This window comes from Balaenoptera physalus, assembly GCF_965194825.1.
Source record: "Balaenoptera physalus genome assembly, chromosome: 6".
In the NCBI taxonomy this organism is placed as follows: domain Eukaryota; kingdom Metazoa; phylum Chordata; class Mammalia; order Artiodactyla; family Balaenopteridae; genus Balaenoptera; species Balaenoptera physalus.
Genome location: NC_138885.1, coordinates 93,778,720 through 93,792,539, shown reverse-complemented (window position 1 = coordinate 93,792,539; position 13,820 = coordinate 93,778,720). Strand labels below are relative to the sequence as shown.

At 37.9% G+C, this 13,820-nt stretch overlaps 1 protein-coding gene and 1 long non-coding RNA gene across 31 annotated transcripts in view; one reads left to right on the top strand and one right to left on the bottom strand.

Annotated features, from left to right (window-relative positions):
• The window catches only part of ABI2 (abl interactor 2), a 92,362-nt gene extending 91,859 nt beyond the window's left edge, over window positions 1-503 (bottom strand). For 5 of the 30 annotated variants that reach the window (XM_082467117.1, XM_082467126.1, XM_082467121.1 and 2 more), the window contains exon 1: window positions 118-493. In XM_082467117.1, the coding sequence (XP_082323243.1) occupies window positions 118-234 (117 nt within the window). In that variant the 5' untranslated portion in view covers window positions 235-493. Of the gene's footprint in view, window positions 1-117 lie in introns of all 30 variants that reach the window. The other 25 variants (XM_082467125.1, XM_082467128.1, XM_082467135.1 and 22 more) reach the window with 14 other exon arrangements.
• Window positions 504-558: 55 nt separating this feature from the next.
• Window positions 559-12,809, top strand: LOC309663414. The gene is made up of 2 exons (XR_014265247.1): window positions 559-7,280; window positions 7,332-12,809. It is a non-coding gene; the product is annotated as an uncharacterized lncRNA (long non-coding RNA).
• The last annotated feature ends 1,011 nt before the right edge of the window (window positions 12,810-13,820 follow it).

Genomic DNA, 13,820 nt, shown 5'->3' with positions numbered 1-13,820 from the left:
CGCGGCCTCGACCCCGCGCGCCCTACGCCCCCAGGCGCGCGGCCCCCGGCCGGGGGTCCCCCACGCGCCCTCACCACCCCGAGGCCCGACGCGCCCAGGCCGGGAGATGCGTCGCACCTGGATGTAGTTGTTCTCGCAGTAATCGGCCACCCGTTCCAGATTCGTGTAACTGTCGAAGAGGGCCCGGCGGCCCCCCGGGATTTCCTCCTCCAGCAGCATCTGCAGCTCCGCCATCTTCACATCCTCCTCCTCCTCATACAGACCGCAGAGGCAGTGGCGGCAGCAGCGCCAGGGAAACCCAAGACTGGGAGAGGAGGTGCGGCGGCGACGGCGGCAGCAACCGGGAGGAGCGAGAAACACTCCCCGCCAGCGACAGGGGAGGGGGCAGCACGAACGGGGGCGGGGCGCGAGCCGACGGACTCCGAGGACGGTCACCGCGGCGACGGCCGGCACGGCGCGCGCACGCGCGCTCGCCTCCCTCCGCCTCCGGGAGCCCGAAAAAGATTCCCACCCTTGGTCCCGCCGCCCGCCCCTCCCCCACTTCCGGCGTCTCCTAGCGACCGCGGGAGTGGGGGCCGGGATGCGCGCGGGAGTAGCGCGCGCAGTTAACCCTTCGGCCCCCGCAGGTTGCGTGGCTGGAGAAGCGCCCCTGGCTGTCTTTGTTAGTCCGGCGTGAACGCCCACCCGGCTCCGCCGTCTTTTGGCCCGCGTCTTCAGCGACTCCCCTCGGCGTTATCCTCAACCTGGGGCCCAACCCCATGGTCATGGGCCTGAGGGATAACATCAGCCCACTAAACTTTCATGCAGCTTTAAGTGCCTCCCCACTTTTCATTTTTCTCTTCATCTTTGACCTCATCCATCCTCACTGGTACAAATAAGTAAATTTCAATTTCCTAATCCCAAATTTCCTGTCCTTCGCCTTTTTTGCACCTGTTTGCCCATTGACACCGTTTCCCCCTGCCAGGTTAGCCTCTGTTCTGTTCTCCTTTGACCATCCTCCGGACTTCAGCTTTTTGCGCTTGCCCTCTCTTTGCTTCGCTTCCTCAGTGACAACCTTTTCTGTCATTTCTCTTAGTCTGTCAACTTGACTTTTTTCTTCGTCTATTCCGTGTTTAAAGTTTCGAAAACGGTTTTGCTGGTACTTTCATTCCTCACAGGACTGTTACATGGATAAAATAAATGTTTAAAGCACTTTGGGAAACGATAAATGACACAAAAATTCAAGGTAGATCATTTTGATCTTGCAGTTACTATTCTGTTATTCCTTAGATACTATATCTTTTTTTCCTAAATCTGACTACTCCACACAATGTAATCTTAAAAAACTAAAATTCCTGACACCTGCTGAGATATTATAAAGTCCATGACCTTTATTTGTACTGTGGAAAGTCAAGGTTGACTACATTTGCAGTTTAGAGCAAGATTCATTATTTCAACTCTTGTATTTGTGATCTCTTGGCCCTCCTACAGTGATTTTTTTCCCCCCTCTTTTTTTTTCTTCCCAGATTATGAGGAAACTATATTATACTTTCTCAAAAAATCACTTTAATGCCTTACCATTACACATTACTGGAGCAATCTCTGATGATGTTATATTGGCTTTATTATATACACATTAGCAACTTGTGTTGAGTTTTCTCTGTGGAACCCAAATTAAAGGGTACTGAAAATGTTGTTCCAGTCCAGCTAGTTTTGTTCTTAACCACCTTAAACATCTTCCGTATTAGTGGTTCTCAAACTTAAGTGTGAAGAGCTCTTTAAAATGAAAGCTGCAGGGTCACACTCTAGAGATTGATTAGCTTTAGTGATGGAATGGAGTAGTTACTTAAATGGCCCATAAACATGCTTCAGGGATTAACATATTAGATCAAGCAAACTTTTCTTTCGGACTAAAGTTCAGTGAATCAAAGGGTACTGTTGAGCTGTGAGAAGTCCACCAGGGTCAGTTAAATGCTAAACAGACTTCCGCCATTAGTTGTTTCCACCTAGCATTCTTTCAAATACTGCTTAGCAATTAGCCCAATAAACAGTTCTCCCCAGAGGGAGGATTCATCATCCTAGGTATCACTGCGTGAAGATTCTAGTATGCACTTTCTCAAATTAATATGTGACTTCTTTGGATCTTAGCTTCCTTATCTGAAAAATCAAAGGGTTAAACTCAGGTCAGTTCTCAAACTTCTGAGTGGATTGCAATCACCTGCAGGGCTTGTTGAACCGCAGGATCGCTAGGCCCCAGCCCCAGACTTTCTCATTCAGTTGATCTGCCCCACTTCATAGTTCTAACAAGGTCCCAGGGGGTGCCAATGAAACTGCCCTTCTGGTTCTGAAGGTCTAAGTGGGAATCTCTGCCAAGAGAAGACCTTTTAATATTCGGCAGACTCTAAGAATTGAAGGACATAGATACACACTTCTGCTGCCACCAAGAACATTTCAGCAAAAAAGAAGACAACTACAAAATCTATACAAAGTACATGCATCGTGTGTGCATATATATTATCTGAGTGGAGGGATTGTAGGGTTGTTTGGTTTTGTGCATCTTAATTCTTCTAAAATGAGCATGGATTACTTTATAAGAGTCCAGGGAGGCTATTATCTCCCTAAATCAGAGAGAATACTTTTATTAATGCATCCCAAGATGACATTTTTAAAGCAATTTTATCATCAGTTTGATTCAAAGTAAGCATTACAAAGTAGACTTTTTACATATTAACCCAGTCATGCCAAGTGCAGTTGATTTTTTTTTAATCTAATTGCAGGTCCTTATATTTGTTTCCAATTATGCCTTGGCTTTTTCCCAAATTTAAACCCTCATTACAATCTCCTGAAATAAATTATCTTGCTTCACATCATCTACTGATTTGATAAGCAAGACTTTGGGGTTCATTATAGCCTTCAATAAGAATGTTGAAATCAAGGCCAAGAAGAGGGCCTGACGGCTTGGCCCTGGAAGACTCACTTAGTTGGTCAGAGCCACTCTCAGTATGCCTTAAATTGGGCCACTTGTGACTGTACCTTAAAGGATTCACATTTATCCAGTATTTCATCATCATAGTCACGTGACTGGTGAGAAAGTGTCAAATTCTTCTGCTGAAATAAAGATACTGTGGAATTCCCCTGATGTATCTCATCCTAGCAACTCTATACTTAAATGAGGAAATTAAGGTAAAGCACATAATATATTGCCTAATATTATGGGCTCTAAAGAAATAAATGTTGCTTAACTGAATTGTTTACATTGCTTGTCTTACGATATCTAGAAGACATACCGATTCACTTCAGACTTTCCCCCCAGACTCTTCCTGCACACACTGACATGATAATTCATCATAAACATTGTTTTCAGGGACTTCCCTGGTGGTCCAGTGGGTAAGACTCCATCCTCCCAATGCAGGGGGCCTGGGTTCCATCCCTGGTCGGGGAACTAGATCCCACATGCATACTGCAATAAGCCCACATGCCACAACTAAGAAGTCCGCATGCTGCAACTAAAGATCCTGTGTGCTAAGACCTGGCACAGCCTAAATAAATAAATAAATAAATAAACATTAAAAAAAGGAAAAAAAGATGCTCAACATCACTAATCATCAGGGAAACGAGACATCACCTCACACCTGTCAGAATAGCTATCACCAAAAAGAATACAAAAAAAAAAAAAAAACACATTATTTTCATCATTAACTCTTTGCCTCCAAATTCTCAGTCTCTCTTTTAAATGACATCAACCTATCAGGTTTAAAATCCTTAACACTGAGTATTAATTAGTAGTTAATATTACTGTATTTTCTCATACATTTTAAAAATTTATTAGAGAACAAATAATATCTATGGCACCTAAAGAATACCATCTGTCTCATTTCCACACAATGGCACTTTCTGTAATATTTATCCCTTTTCCTGGTTTTACATTAAATGCTTGGAAACTATTAAATAAGAAACTATAAGAATGTCATCCTTCTTCATGAAGATACTTGGGACTGTTTTCTTTCTTTACCTTGAGAATCTCAAAACTAGTTTTCTGGCTGCTGTATGATTTTATCAGGCAATACCAAGTTGGATATATATGTACATATACAGTTCAACGAATGAATATGTATTTCAATGAAATTTAAAAGAATTCCTTTTTCAGCAGTTAAGTTCCCTGTTTGAGATATTACACAGTAGTAATCAGGAGAAATGCAGAGTGTTTTACTCAAGCAATGACATGGTTAACTTAGTTCCTATTCTTACCCCAAACAAGAAAAATAATTATCAGTGATTAATATTTTCATACACATTTATACACATTTTAGGGTTTTAATCAAATTTAAGACTCCCAGGAAATTTTAATACCAAGTGCATATAATGTGTATATATTAAATCTTTGAAACAGATTTTCTGTATGTGATCAGAAGATAAATGACCGGGATCTAAGCCTTATATTTTTAGGCACACTTTATCATCTGAAACTTTGGTTTCAGTTTTAGTGATATAAACCTTGGTCTCAATTTTAGGGATACTTATTTAATGGTTAAAAATGTACCAAACTACTAAAAAAAAAGCTTTACTGTGCAATAGAGCATTCCATGCTCTATAGCTACATGAATACACATTTTAAGAAATAAGTTAAAAATGACTGGGAAGAATACAAAGAATCCTCCAAAATTAGTCTGTAAGAAAAAAAAACCCTCCCATTTTCAGGAAGTCAGGAGTCCACAAGTCTCATACATATTTTTTTCATTTTTATTGAAAGTCATTTTTTTGTCTCTTTATTATGGAAATTACAAACATACAGTATGGAGAATGGTGTAATGAATACACAAACATCCACTGATGAGATGTAACAATGGCTTCTATTTTACCTTATATTATTCTTATGATACAGAATTTTAAAGAAAATTACAGTAATCATGACATTTAACCCCTAAATACTTTAGTATATATCTCTAAAAAACAAGGATATTTTGCCACATAACCACAATATTGTTGCACATCTAACAAAATCAACAATAGTCCCCTCATACTAACCAATACCCAATAAAAAGCATTTTTCAAGAAGAAATCACTCTTGAAAGGAGAGAAAATAACATATACCCAAGATACAACCTGGAAGGATTATATTTAAATATTTAGAATCTATAATAGTTTCCTATAAGAGACAACAAAATAGCTCCCTTTCCTGTGAAAAGTGAAAAGAGGAAAAAAGTTTTTCCATCAAACCATGAATGTGGACAACATAAACCTGAAATTCTTCATGACAACGTATCTCTGTGTATAGACATAACCAATGGGGTAGATAATTTATCTTGAAAGGCATATGTTTTCAAAGAATAAAAAGTCCTCAATTCTTTAAGTTTCTACTAAAATTGGTTTTACATATCCCTCCCCCACCAAAACAGTGAATTTCAGAGCTAAAGCATAAAACAGATCATCCTTTCCCGCAGCAGACAGATCACCAATCAGTTCACAAAAATTGGATTTCTAAAATTAGCTACTTTTGTTCACACTTTGTCTTAAATTATGTTAAAGGTTTTATAGAGCGTCAAGCCTCAAAATGTACTAACTAGGTTTTTATTACTGACAACTATATTGACCTTCACTTAATAACATGAATTGCTAAGAGTTTGAAATATACGTTTTTCTGATTATGCTTTAATACCATTAGAACCTGTATGCTGAATATTCACTGCAGCATGTATGATTTTCAAAGCTGCTAATTTTTTTTATAATAAGCTGTTTCTTATCAGTTTCAGTAATATTGCAAACAAAGAGGTTATACTTTGACAAAATTGCTAACTAAACATCATGGTATATGGTAATAAGTCTCACTAGTATAGTACAAGGTTGCTAAGAATATCATTGACCACCGATTGCTATGTTCATGAAATGGAATGTAGAAGAGGTTAACAGCAAAAAAAGTGACTCATGATATTCCTTGTCGAAGTAATTTTATGTAGCCTCTTGGAAAGAAAGGAGCAGAAGAGAATAACTTTGGTATTTTAAAATGGCAAGGAATACTGAATTTAACTACACTTAAAATACATCAGTAGGATTTCTTCCTTCCTCCTCCACAGGAATTAACAATATATTTCTCACAGATTTCTATTATCTAGATGTCTGACCATATGAATAAGTGAATGACTCATATCACTGAAATATTTCATAGGGTTTTATAATGATATTTCGGGGAAAAATCCCATTTTACCTTCCAGCAGAAAATGTTTGGCAATTATTAAAATACAGGAAAGTAAGAGCTCCATCAGTGAAATGGGGCTTCAGATAAGAGACTTTTAGTGTACTGTATCACTTTTGCAACTTCAATAAAAATCTGTATTATCAAATTGCTTTTAAGTTTGGCATCTATTTGTTGCCTATTTTGTAAATAATTTTAAGACACCCTAGAGAGTTTTAAATCGCTTGATGATAAATCATGAGAAAGACATTTATGGGTATTTGCAAGGACAACTAGCATACAACCAGGAGGCACAGCCCTCAAAAACCACTGAGTCACAGCACCATGCTGTGTAAGGTCAGATGTGTCCAGGGCGAGCTTCACGGGCTGCAACCAGTGCAGTCCCACAGAAGCCCACACCTCAGGAGGACCCTGTGTTGGGGTATAACACTTTGAAGGCACTGCAGTGAAATTCTCAAATTTTATTCGTGAATTTGTATTTTGTAAGTGAAGTCCACTGGGACCCTGGAGTATAGGCCCAGGGCTTAGAGTTTACTTCCTTGCCTCCCTAGACATGTTCTCAGTTACCAGCTTCCTGCTCCCCGGTGCCCTGCACCCTGCCTGGCCTCCCTCTAACCATCCCTGCCCATTACCACTGCTGCCTTCTACCCAGAGCAGCAGTAAGATTGCATTAGGAGGAGAGTTGAGGAGGGAGGCCCACTTTCTGCCACGTTACCCTCCAATGGGGGCCTGGGGGCAGGTGTGGGGAGGGCTGGGGTCCAGCCAGCAGTTTGCTCTGCAGCATTTTGAGGCAGGGCAAGGAAGAAGTCATCTCTGCTTTGGGCTGGCCGCACCACAGCATGTTCACCAGGTAACCGGGCGGGGCTCCTCTGCCTACCCCTGATCCAGGTAAACAACATTGTCCCAGCATGGAGACTTCAATCCCTTGGGGGTGGGGTGGGGAGGGGGTTCTCTCACCAACCATAGGTTAAAAGAGCAGACCCAATGGTGGGAAGGGGGGAGACTGACTTCATCCCCAGCTAAGACCCCATATTTTCATTTTGCACTGGGCATACACATTATGTAGTTGGCCCTGATTGTGCCTCTTACAATAAAAATAAGCCCCCAAACCGTTATAAACATCATAGCATGTCCCATCATAGATGGGACATCTCTTTTCAAGTGTTTGTTTTTAGGAGACTATTATCCTATTTCTCCCAGTTATCAATAGCATAGTATAGTAATTTAGGCAATTCTTTTTGCTTAGGGGGCCTTTCCTTGGTTTTAAATTCATCCTTTAGAGAATAATATGAAACCAAAAGGAAATCACATTCTGAACAAGTTTGCGGAAAAAAAATTGTGCTAGCCTGGGCAAATTCTCATATAAAATAAGTTCTCTCAGCTTTCATTTCCCCCTTTTATAAGGCTATTGGATTAGAACATATCCGTGGAGTTTCTTAAATGTAACATAGTTTTACAAAGTCTATTAAGACTAAAGTAAATTCAAAGCTAGCACATTAGTAGATCATACTTCTAATCTCAATTTAATTAATTATCTTCAGGGGTTCTTCAATTGCAAAAAAAAATTATTATTATTATTTTTTACTATACCACAGAAGAACTAAATTATAAAACACAAACAAACATAGCTCTTTAGCAAGCATCTCAAAATCTCAGGCAGCCATGTTAAGAGTTCTCAAAGTCAAGTCATAGTTACCAGAAGGTACCAGTGACTACCCCCTTATTCTACTGCTTAATAAATTTGTATTTCCAGAATTGAGGATGAGAATTCCTTCCTCCTAAACTTTGGGTGTCCAAAATCCTAGTACTCTTCTCCTGGCCCCTGACATGCAAAAGAGAGACTGATAGACAAGTGTATCTGAAGTGAGGTAAAAGTAAGTGAAGAGGTCTGATAATGGTATCTCTCTAGGATTGCTGGATTGGAGTTCAGGCCAGAAGGAGTCTCTGGGGTGTCTCTGTGCACATGGCTGGCCATTATAGAGCTGTCTCTTGTGGTTCTGAGTCAACCTATACTATGGATTAGATTTAGATGATCCCAAGGAGACTGGATCAGTTTGGGGGCTCTCCAAGAGATTTAGTCCAAAATTTCCCAAACCTCCTAGGGCCCTCCTACAAATCCTCTAAATATGAAAAAAACAGAAACTCAGAACAGACTCATGGTTCTATTTCAATCCAGAATTTCATTGTGGGTTTGAAGCCAGATCAATCTCTGATCATGGAGAGAACAAGATGACATTTACCTTGGTGGGATCACCATGCTACAGAACTGCTCTGATGCTTGATTTGCATTTCTCAAAATTATATAATTCCCACAGGGCACCATCTAGATAGAAATACACCACAGTGCCCAATTCTTGTGATTAAACCCTGTATAGAGAAAGATGAAAACCTCAGAGACAGACATAAATTTTATACACACATTAAGAAAGGTTGTCATGGCAACTTCGCTTGAAGATATGTATTTTTAAATCTAAGTAAATTTAACATTCAAAACACATTTGCATCTCCCTCAAAGGCTCTGTATCAAGAATATTAAACAAATTTTTTCCAATTCCCTTTGAATCTACACTTCCTTGAAAGCTTAACAAAATCCTATGACTATAATAACAGCACTGACTTAAGCACCTATCTTTGGAAGGCTATGAGAAAATCCAAAATGAAAGCCAAATAATGTTACTCTTCTACTCCCAGAGGCCCTAGATTGCCCCCTTCCAAAATTTTAAATTGTGAGCAGGCTATGCCATATAATCTCTACAAGGTCCTTTTAAGCTCTAAAAATCAATTATCTATTAGCTGCTGACCTTGCAACACAGCAACAAATCATGAAAGATGAACACACCTAGTGCTGCAGTATAATTGAACAATTCATACAAATGACTATAATCAATATTGCTCTTTAACCTAGTCAAACCAATTCCTAGCTTTGTTTCTTCTCACTCTGAACAATCTCCAGTATTTCTATTCAGCATCAGTGTTGACAGTTTTCCTTGAGAAGATATGTAGTTTAATTCTCTTGCTCATAAACTAAAAGTTAACAAAAAGAATGGTTTGACTCCCAACGGTTCCTTGTGCTTCTTCCGCCTCTACAGCCTGTAACTGAAGCCTTCTGTTCTTTGTCATGTAGTCAACTGCAAGTTCCTTCCTTTGTCCCTTTCAGCCACTAACCTAAAGGGTCCTTGAGTTGCTTCCAAACCCAGGACATAGAGAGCTCAAGTGCTAGAAAGTTAAGCTTTGGCACATGAGACTCTGGGGTTCTTCCTCCTGGGGTGAAGCACAGAAGAGAGAAAACACAGTAAATTCCATGTCTGTCTGGCTCAGTGCTATATCCCCAGCATCTGGAATAAGATCTGACACACATTAAGTGACCAATAAAAAAGTGTTGCCTAACTAAATGGGTCACATTTCTTTGGACAGAAATGGAAGTCAGGAGAAGGACAGAGTCAGGAGAGTAAGAGGGCTCTGTCCTCTGACAGGGAAAAGAGGAGGAGGTGAGGGAGTGAGAGAACATGGAATTCAGGTGCCTTGGTTCTAATACGGTCACTCCTAGTCTGGAGAATCTCTGCACCATGCATAGGTTAAAGAACTACCTAAGACAGATGTTCCTTTAGACTCCTTTTGTCTGTAGATCATTTTGGACACAACATCTATAGATCTATTGAACACTACATCTCCATGAAACACTGGTTTTTCAGGATAATAGGTATAACTTGAAAAAGGGGTACCTTCATCAAATACATTTGGAACACTCAGTGTTACACCAAGTTAAAATAGGTTTCCTTACAGTAGAACTTCTCAGCTCTTCCAATATATTAATACGCATTCTGAGAAAGAATATATGTATATAAACTGAGAATGAATACGATCAAGGAAACTTTTTCTCAGAGTATCTCATAGGATAGGGTACCATGAGACACACTTTGGGAAATAATGCTGTTGCTAACCTAATAAAAAAACTCTGATCCTTAAACATTTCCTAGTTTTAATGATGATCTAGTGATAAGACATAGAAGGAACAAAGGACTACTTGCTTACCAACTATTTTGGTTGATATTTTGTAGAACTATAGGCTATTATAAACCTATGTGCACACCTACTACAGGCATCACTGAAAGATGTCCATACAACATCTTCTTAAATACTTCCAGCAATGGGGTACTTAGCATATCACAAAGTGCTATTAGCATTAGAGGTAGTTTGGCTATCTGGAAATCTTCTTCAACTATTAAGTAACTTCAATAATCTCCTTTATTCTATATACAGAGAAAACCTCAATGAAGATTTCATTCATTTATTCAAAAATATTTACTGATTGCCTTTTTGGAGACAGGCACGTTACAACTTTATCTATGATATAGTTACAAAGTAAGTTTCATTCACTACTATCATGTGTTAAAAATTAAAACAAGAATTTGCAAGTATTTTAGATGTATATAAATGTAGATTTTTAAAAAAACTACCAAACAGGATTATTTGTGACTTATTTGCTCCTGGCAGTTTATCCATGCTATAACAAGATCCATTCCCAATCTGTAGAAAGACAGCCACCAAACTGTAAACTGACTGAATGGGAAGCCAACTGGAAGAAGGAATGTCATTTCCTGCCTTTTGTTTACTGTCTGGATATTTTACAAAATGGCTCCCAGCTCAAATTTTACAATTATCCATTCACTCAGTGTCATAAAATTCTATAAATCAAACATGAAATTGATTTCTCTTGTAATTTTAAAGTCTACTCCCACCCCAAAATAAGACCTTACAAAATTGAAGTAACATAAGAAAATGTCTGAAATGAATTAAATGAAAAGTAGACCAAATTGTTCTGATTGCAATAGGTAAAAATATACGTATGTGGGAACAGGAAAAAATTAAACAGTTGTACAAGTGGCAGTTGAGTTGGCAGTATTTAGTTTCCTTTGAGATTTCTTTTAATACTGCTGTTACATTACTCTTTTAATCATTTTCTTTAGCTATTATGAACTGTACATCATTTGAAACTATTGCTTGGCTCTCTCTTAAATAAGAACAAAAACCCCACTAAACCCCACTGAAGCGATTAAGATAATCTGAAGTTTAGATCTTTTACTGTTTCTTAGCTAGTATTTGCTGTCTTTATTTACAGTATTTCTTCTAGCAGGAATGAAGAACTATTTTAGTTAGTCCTACCTGTACCTACTATTACTTTCTAAGGACTAAATGAGATGGGTATATAAAGAATTTGGTTTCTAACAAATGCTCATTCCAGTCCCTTGTTCTACTTTGGCAAGTTTCAGTCTCACTCCTTTTTATCAGTGCAGATCACTGACAACGCTCAAAGCAACACAGTATCCAGCCTTTTTGGCACGCTGATTTTCTGACTTCTGCAATAACAGCAACTGCTTTGTTGTCACTGCCTCCCTTCCCCCAACTCCTCCCCTTCTACCTTCATCATTGGTCTTAGGAACTTAGGAAACAGGCATAGGACTGGCTAAGAAGAAAAATTAGGTCGTTAGCATCAACTTGTTGACAATATAAAAACCCACCCTTGAAAATAGTGTCCATTTCTCTCGCAGCTATCTTCTCACAGCTACTAAATGACTCCTTGATTCTACCGGCCATGTCTTCACTTTTACACACTCAGTAGAATTATGTTTTTTTAAGCAGTTTTCAATGTGTCAACATAACCGCATGTGAAAAAAAGGTACATTTTATAAAGGGTAACTGTACTTTTTATGGGTCTGGAGAAAAAAATAAACATGTCTTCAGGGAAGAATTTTAATGTTTCCCCCAGAGTCCAAAAACAACAACAAAGATTCTTAAAATGTCCTCTTAAAAGATGAAATGCTATCTTAATTTGAACTTAATTATACTGAAGATTTTTCTTAGGATAATGGAGTAATTTCATTTCTTAAATGCTCATTGTAACACCTAGATTATGCTATGACTTTAGCAACTTGGTTCTACTAATATATAACTGTTTTGATAGAACAGATGGAGAAGTAAGGCCATTTTTAAAGTTGAAAAGAATAACAATATTTGAGAAGGGAAAGAGGCAGAGAAAAAGATTGACAAGTCTGTGCTTACATTCTGAGTGAGAAGAATAGTAATGTTCCAGCTGGGGAAAACACTACTGGTTCATAACATATTAAATGAAGAGAACATTGTGTATAATATGTCTGTAAAAATTACATGTGGATTAAAAAGTAGAAGGATCCACCTCAGAAGCTTAACACTGGTTAAGTTCAAATAGTGGTGATGGAGTTTCCTATTTTTGTGCTTCCATGTTTCCTAGATTTTTCTACAATAAACCCATATAATTTTCCAATAAAAAATAGAGCATTTTGTCTTTAAAATACAAACTATTTTAATATAAAGAAAATAAATTTTGATATTAAGTCTATAAATCAGATAGAATCTATTTATATCAAAAAATGAAACTGCACATTTGTGGGCCAAACAGCATGTGAGTTTTTCATTTTTCCCAAACATATGCACAGAATTAATTCTGTTTTGAATTTTATTAGCACAAAGTGTGGAAGAGCCCTTTCATTCCATAAAAATGTGTTGTGTTGATGTTTTTAACAATAAACTTCTGAACTATCAAAAAGAATGTAGATCAAAATCAGTGAAGAAATAGTTTTTAAAAAGCCAAAAAGCTGTAAAACTTAAGAGTCCTGCTAGAGCCATGCTACGAGCCATCAGTAACACTGAGGCTACTAAAATTTAGGTCATTTGACAAATACAAAGGGCCACGTAAGAACAACAGTGAATGGATAACTTATTTTACATATGATTAACAGTATTTTTTATTTTTTAAAAATCCTCTAGAAAAATGACTTATTTTTAATGTTTCAAGTTATTTATGTAACTCTGGATAAAATATGCTTATTTACCTGATTCTTCTATGCTCTATTTTCCTCGATTCCATCATTATTATACATTGTCTCACTACTGGCAACATGCCAACACCCTGACTCTGGTTCAGTTACCCTGTTTTTGCCTTGATCATGGCTGATCAGGTCTCCCTTGCTTTAAAATTCCACTTACCTCATCTGATTTTACTGACACTTGGTTTACATATCAACTGGCTACTCTAACCTTCCAGTGCCAGTTTCCAAACCAATTAAGGTACTTGGATAACAAAGGAAGATGCTCTTTATATGCAAAACCATAGAAGATGATAGGTGACAGGGAATAAATGTAACAACATGCCTTTGTAGAAACATGATGCTAGGAACTAAGAATACATTTCACTTAAAGTTTCAGAATTTAAATTATTCCATAAATTAAATGTTTTTGTCAGAAATAAAGGCTGCATCTAGTTACTTAGTTTCTATGTTTAACTACTTATTACTAGGTCTAAAATGTTAGCTATATAACCATAAACACAACATAAAATAACTCAATAACTAGGGTACATTCTTGAAACTAAAATTACAAGAGAAATTCAGCAGTGTCAAAAATAAGCCCATCTGCAAACATTTATCACTATTCTTCCTTTCCTCTCTATCAGCACTTGGCATATTTCCTTCATATCTCCTTTTATCTTTAAAAAAACATATTTTAAAAAAAGAATTCTTCAAGAACAGTGTAACCAAAGAAAGCAAACTAAAATACAATGCTGTCAATAAAAAAGCATTAAATATAAAACTTACCAGTACTAAAATGTAAATCT